Genomic DNA, 6,889 nt, shown 5'->3' with positions numbered 1-6,889 from the left:
GAGGATGAGTGATGGCATAATTGTTTGATTACCACAATATTCACACACAAATATTGTAGGTTGTAACACCAGCACTCTTTTTATTTCCTTGACATGAATAACATATACACTACCAGTCAAAAGTTTTTAAACAGTAAGAATATTAATGTTTTTAAAAGTCTCTTCTGCTCACCAATCCTGCATTTATTTGATCCAAAGTACAGCGGAAACAGTAAAATTTTGAAATAATCTTTGGATCTTTCTATTCATCAAAGAATCATAAAAAATGTACTCCACTACTTTAAATATTGCTAATAATAATAATAATAATAATAATACAAATGATGAGAATGATTTCTTGAGTAATAATGCTGAAATTGATCTTTGATCACAGGAATAAATTTCATTTTTAAATATATTAAAATAGAAAGCGGCTCTTTTAAATAATAAAACAAATATTTCAAAATTTTTACGGTTTTCGCTGTAGTTTGGATCAACTAAATGCAGGCTTGGTGAGCAGAAGAGACTTCTTATTAAATATTAAATATCTTTTCAAGAACTTTTGGTTGGTAGTGTAAATGCTAGATTAATGGAAATATTTTATTTTGCAGAAGACAAAACGGCAAAATCAGTGACAACGCTGTAACAAAATGATCTATTATAAATATGGTGTTGTGAGGGAAAACAGACTGACATCTGTTTGCCAATCTTTGGTTACTCCAGTTAATGCTTTAAAACAACATGATAAACTTTCCTCTCACTCATGTTTTTGTCAGAACATGGTGTGCGAAAATGACGAACCAATGATCTTCTCTAAAAATAGAGAAATTAGCCTCGCGTCAGTGACTGAACGCTAATCGGATGCGCATCACTCATTGCGCGCGCAGCTGTGAACTCGTGCCATCATCAGGCGCTCTGAAAAGTTCATGGATAAAAGGAGCACGGCATGGTGCTGGGCGATACCAACAGATCTACTGTCGCGCAAAGCCACGGAGAAACTATGAAGTCCTTGATGGGCGAGGAGCGCGCGCGAGAGACAGGTGCGAGTGTGGAAACCTCTAACGGCATGATGATCTCCGAGGTCCTCATCCCTCGCCTGTTCAAAATTGCGCACGAGACTGGAGAGGTGGCAGTGGCTGCGGGCTCCGGATCCTTGGAAATGAAGCCCTCCGGCTCCCCGATCCTTCTGGAGATGATGGAGATGGCGAACGGCACGCGCTGCGCGGAGCAGATCCTCAGCTACGGAGAGGTCGAGAAGGTGCTGATCGGTGGAGTGCTGACCATGCTCACGCTCATCACCATCTGCGGGAACCTGCTCGTGGTCATCTCCGTGTGTTTCGTAAAAAAGCTACGGCAGCCCTCCAACTATCTCATCGTATCCCTTGCGCTCGCCGACCTCTCCGTTGCGCTCGCGGTGATGCCGTTCGTCAGCATCACAGACCTGATCGGTGGCCGCTGGATTTTTGGCAAGTTCTTCTGCAACGTGTTTATAGCCATGGATGTGATGTGCTGCACCGCGTCCATCATGACCCTCTGCGTTATTAGCATCGACCGGTGAGTGGACTGAATATTGATTATCATAATCATGAATTTGCAACACTTTACAGTAGCATTGTTATTAATGAATTTATTAAGTATCATAAATTAACAATCAACAATAATTACAATATTTATTTGGATATTTTAATACCACTTTTTTACATTTACTGAACAAACAGTATTTATCTAGAATACCAAAGGCGTTTTTGTAAAGTGTTACCGTTGACACTTTAAATTGTTATCAAGTAGGTTTCTCTGAAATTTAATGCCTGTAAGTTTTATTTTTCTGCACTGAACCTCATGAATGGTTCTTATGAGATGACATGCAGCGTTCTAGAAATTCAATCTCTTGGCTGTTTTGATCAGGCTGGTCAATAAAGCCTATATCAAAAATCTAAAATTTGATTTCAGATGCAAAAGACTGTAAGTGCCATTTGAAGTTTTCTTCTAAAGTGAGCATTTTTTTTATCAGGCTCCTATGTGTAGGTTCAGTAATTTCACTTTAATGGTAATGGATAGGTTCTTTTCAACTACACTTAGAGCATTTTGCATCTGAACTTTTAAAATACTTCATAGTTCATGGTATTTATACAGTGGTGGCTAAAAATTATTATAACACTTGTATTTTCACCACCTAAAAATGGTTTTAAGTCAGTTATTTCTATCCTTTGCTGTAGTGTGTCAGTAGGAAATATCAGTTTACATTTTCATTTTAGCATTAATTGTATTAATGCAATGAGATTTTTGTTTGCACAAGGAGTCTGACAACAGCCAGTGCTCCACACAAATATCTGATCTCATCATCATCACCATCCAGTCTGTCTGGAATGACATGAAGAAACAGAACAAACCGAGACAGACTAAATCCAGAAGATCTGTGGCAACGTCTCCAAGGTGCTTCAAGGGACCTACCTGCAAAGCTACACTCTTAAAAATAAAGGTGCTTCACTATGTTATAGAAGAACCTTTTTTGTCTAAATGGTTCCATAAAGTATAAAGTAAAAATTGTGCTTCTATGGCATCACTGTGAAGAACCTTTTAAAGCACCTTTATTTTTAAGAGTGTACCTGAAAAACTATGCACAAGTGCACCTACACTCTTAAAAATAAAGGTTCTTTATTGGCATCAGTGGTTCTATGAAGAACCTCGAACATCCATGGAATCTTTCAAATGCAGAAAAGGTTCTTTATAGTCAAAAATTGTTCTTTAGATTTTTAAAATATTCTTTAAAATTGTTCTTTTAGGAACTGTTCACTGAAAGGTTCTTTGAGGAACCAAAAATGGGTTCTTCTATGGCATCACTGCAAATACACCCTTTTGGAAAACTTTATTTTTAAGAGTGTAGGGCAAAGCTGCTTTAAATGCAAATGATTGTCACACCAAATATTGTTTAAATTTAGTTAATATATGTTCACTGATAAAGAAAATCTATTTATGACAAAATTTTTGACAGTGTCCTCATTTTAGTGTCCTCAGTGCCTTAAACTTTCAACAGTACTGTAGCTTTGCAGGTAGGTTTCTTGAAGCATCTTGGAGACGTTACCACAGTTCTTCTGGATTAGTATGTCTCAGTTTTTTTTCTATTTCTTCATGTCATTCCAGACAGACTGAAAAATGATGAGATCAGACCTCTGTGTAGAGCACTGGCTGTTGTCAGATTTCTTGTACAAACAAAAATCCCACTAGATTATTACAATTAATGGCAAAATGAATGTTTGGAAATGTAAACTGATATTTCCTACTGACACACTACAGCAAAATATAGAAATAACTGACTTAGCATTTTTTAGCTGGTGAAAATACTAGTGTTCTAATAATAATTTTGGCCACCACTGTAGCTGAAGCTAGTTTTGTCATTATAATTTGACTAAACAATATATTTATAAGTCCGTCTTACTAGTTTTCCACACATTTTAATTTGTATTTTCCCTCTATCGCAGGTACCTTGGCATCACCCGACCCCTAACATACCCGGTAAGGCAAAACGGCTGGTGTATGGCCAAAATGGTGCTTTCCGTATGGCTGCTTTCTGCGTCAATCACCTTGCCGCCGGTCTTCGGCTGGGCGCAGAACGTCAACGATGACCGTGTGTGTCTGATCAGCCAGGACTTTGGCTACACCATCTATTCTACAGCTGTTGCGTTTTACATCCCCATGACTGTCATGCTGGTCATGTATTACCGCATCTACCGTGCCGCCAAGCTCAGCGCTGCCAAACACACCATCACCGGCTTCCCTCGTGCAGGACAGGAGGAAGAAGAAGATGAGGTGGAAGCAGAAGGGGCCGATGGGGCGGAAGAACACGTTGAAGTGGATTGCGTAACTGTCGCAATCAAGCTGCAGAGGGAAGTGGAAGAGTGTGCGCGTCTGCCTCGACTCTTGCGAGGAGTGGGCAGGAGGAGCTCGGACCGCAGGAGCATCTCCATTTTCAAGCGAGAACAGAAGGCGGCGGCCACACTCGGGATTGTGGTAGGAGCGTTCACCGTCTGCTGGCTTCCGTTCTTTCTTCTCTCCACGGCCCGGCCCTTCATCTGCGGGACAGAGTGTAGCTGCGTCCCGCTGTGGGTGGAGAGAACGCTGTTGTGGCTGGGCTACGCCAACTCACTCATCAACCCCTTTATCTACGCTTTCTTCAACCGCGATCTGCGCACCACCTACCGAAGCCTGCTCAGCTGCCGTTACCGCAATATTAACCGCAGACTGTCAGCCGCTGGCATGCATGAGGCTCTACGATTGGTGGAAAGACCGGAGGTGGTTGTCTCTGGGTGACCCAAACTATGCACATAACAAAGTTCAGAGGTCAACATTTGCACAGGAACTCACAAGCCTAAATGGTCATGATGGCGTTTAGGATTGTGCCATGTTTGGACAGTACCTTAACAGTCCAAATTAGACAGAGGCGTGCATTATGGTCAATGCAATTGCATTTTCTCATCTGACACAGGAACACAATCACTGGCTTTCCTTAGTAGAATGAGAGAAATTTACATATAGCTGATGAATCAAATAGAGTCCAGCTTTTGTTTCAATTCTAGATAACCTAAAATAACAGAAAATACAAGGAATACATATATATGAATTTATATACAGGACAATATTGCGCAGTATCGTGATATTTTGTCACTCGAGGGATTCTAGATATACAGATCAATAGAACTGTAAGGAGAAATCTGTTTAGATTCATCCATTCCTGAAAGCAGAAAACCACTCAGCTCGGTTTCTGCTTTAAAAACGTTTATCGAGCCGTGAGAAACTCGTTTGTCAACTGTCAGCACCTGTTAGTTCACTAAGTGTGATTCATTTGCGTCTGCATCTTGCGCCTCTGTGCTAAACGCAACTAAAGACAAACCATTTCTACTCTCAGTCTGCACATGCTCGCTCTATAAAACCACCACAATTTTTATCCATTGCCATTAAAGCACAGATCTAATGTCAGCTAAGCTTCTTTCTGCAGCTGTGGTTAAGCCAGAAGGAACAGGACGTAATCTGATCACAGATCAGTAATTAAAGGGATTCTGATGAGATTGACTTGGGTCTCTTTTTTTGTAGGCAGCTATTTATAGTTTGATTGTGCTTGAATCTTATGTGATTAGCTTGTATGTCGCTAGTATTTGTTTATGATACATGTCCCTGAAAAATTCATGCACTTGGAATCAGGTCCACTCTTTTGAGTCCCTCACAATTGACCCTTTGCAGGAAGCTTGATTGACAGGCGATTTGACCAATCATAATGCCGAGTCCACAATTTTGTCTGACAGAAAAATCAGACAGGAGAGTAGGTTAACTTTGGTGGACTTAGGCTACGTTTACATGACAACGACATAGTCAAAAACGGAAACGTTTTTCCCGTGTGTTTTTAAAAAGTTTCACGTATACACAACGTTTTCAAAATGATTCACGTTTACACAGATCCGTGAAAACTGCCCAAAATGCTGTATTACATATGCCAGGCCAGTAGTTGGTGCTGTCAGTACCTGTAGGGAAGTGACGATTAGCTCTTTCGCCATTGTTGTGTATGTTTGTTCACGCTTGCCTTTAAAATCGATACATACTACACGTACTACACAAATGCATGCCGTCACTGTTTTCAAAGATTCCAGTATTGGGTGTTTATATGGAAATTATAACAGTGGCGTTTTCCAAATTATGCATTTTCAGTCCCCAAAACACTGTTGCCATGGAAACGAACAGGCAAAACGCGTAAAAAGTTTCCCGTTTTTGGCTGAAAATGTAGTGTAAACGGCCCCTTAAACTTGAAAAATGGTGTGTATTGACGTCTTTCCACAGTTGAAAATAAAATACCTTCTAATGTTCATTTATGTTCCTGTCATGCTTTAAGGCTTTTTGTTTAAACGCATAACTTTTGCTATGGTTACACCTGTCGTTTACACTTCTCTGGCATTTTCAACCCTCAAAAATGGAGACTTTAGAAAATACTGCAGACTCCGTTTTAGTTTTTAAACTCCGGGGTTGTGTTTCAGTGTAAACGGACCAAAACTTTTGCCATGGCTGCCCACATTCGCTCTGAGTATTCTTGACAACCATGTAAACATTAACATCATGCTCATGTGTTGCATCTCATTTTGGAGGCTCATAAAAAGTAACCGTTAAATTGCAAAGTAACAAAAAAAAAAAAAAAAAAAAGGAAAGAAAGAAATTAGTTTTTTTTACACCCCAAGGTATAACAGTCAATTTTATTATGGTTACTTCTCTTAAATTAAAACATCCTTGACCTACAGCACTACAGCGATCTGTCACGACACATTAAAGAGCCACAAAACAGTATGTATTGTTTGAATTTCTTAAAAATGACAAATTTTGAAAGCTACGACTTTGTTTTATACCAGACGTAACCTGTGCTGTCTTGTCTTTCAGCGCGTGTTCAGTTTCCTCTTTCCTTTGCGATGTATTTTTCACTGATAGTCTTTGCGAAGGGTCAGTTACGTGTGCATAAAAAATAATGTCAGCAAATTTGTAATGACTTTTGTACTTATGTCTGCTGGTGTAAATATTAAAAGCAGATGCACCAAAATGTAAAGATACCTATTCAATGTGTTTTTATTGTAGTAGATGTTTTAATGTCACTCCTTGTGCATATTTTCTCAAACAAGTTGGAATAAATGATGAAAGAACTGGGATTTTTGTGAAGTTCTTGTATTCGAATCAACCTCTGAACATTGCCAGATTTGTTGAAAAGCGCTCCCCAATTACATATTTTTCCCATTAGGTTGCCATTTCTATGACTTCACCTTGGATATTGAATGCATCCAGGCGATGAGGATAAGAGAAGGATGGTGGGAGAAGGGAAAGAAAAGAGAAGCGAAGTGCGGGGGATGTGTTCCCATTCACTTAGAATCACTAAAGCACTTGT

At 39.6% G+C, this 6,889-nt stretch overlaps 1 protein-coding gene across 1 annotated transcript; it reads left to right on the top strand.

Moving 5' to 3' along the window:
- The first annotated feature begins 903 nt into the window (after positions 1 to 903).
- Positions 904 to 6,649, top strand: htr7a (5-hydroxytryptamine (serotonin) receptor 7a). Its single transcript, XM_051132679.1, has 2 exons — positions 904 to 1,533; positions 3,459 to 6,649. The coding sequence occupies exons 1-2, from the start codon at positions 926 to 928 to the stop codon at positions 4,285 to 4,287; spliced, it is 1,437 nt and encodes a 478-aa protein (XP_050988636.1). The 5' UTR covers positions 904 to 925; the 3' UTR covers positions 4,288 to 6,649.
- The last annotated feature ends 240 nt before the right edge of the window (positions 6,650 to 6,889 follow it).

The sequence above is a fragment of the Labeo rohita genome, chromosome 17 (genome assembly GCF_022985175.1).
Source record: "Labeo rohita strain BAU-BD-2019 chromosome 17, IGBB_LRoh.1.0, whole genome shotgun sequence".
NCBI classification, from domain to species: Eukaryota; Metazoa; Chordata; class Actinopteri; order Cypriniformes; family Cyprinidae; genus Labeo; species Labeo rohita.
Note: the sequence above shows the minus strand (reverse complement) of the source record. Positions and strands in the feature narration are given on the sequence as shown.

Bases quoted from the DNA above. Each gene is read 5' to 3' on its own strand.
- htr7a (XM_051132679.1), top strand. From the start codon at position 926: ATGGTGCTGGGCGATACCAACAGATCTACTGTCGCGCAAAGCCACGGA. The intron at 1,534-3,458 runs GTGAGTGGACTG...CCTCTATCGCAG, and splicing joins TGCGTTATTAGCATCGACCG to GTACCTTGGCATCACCCGAC.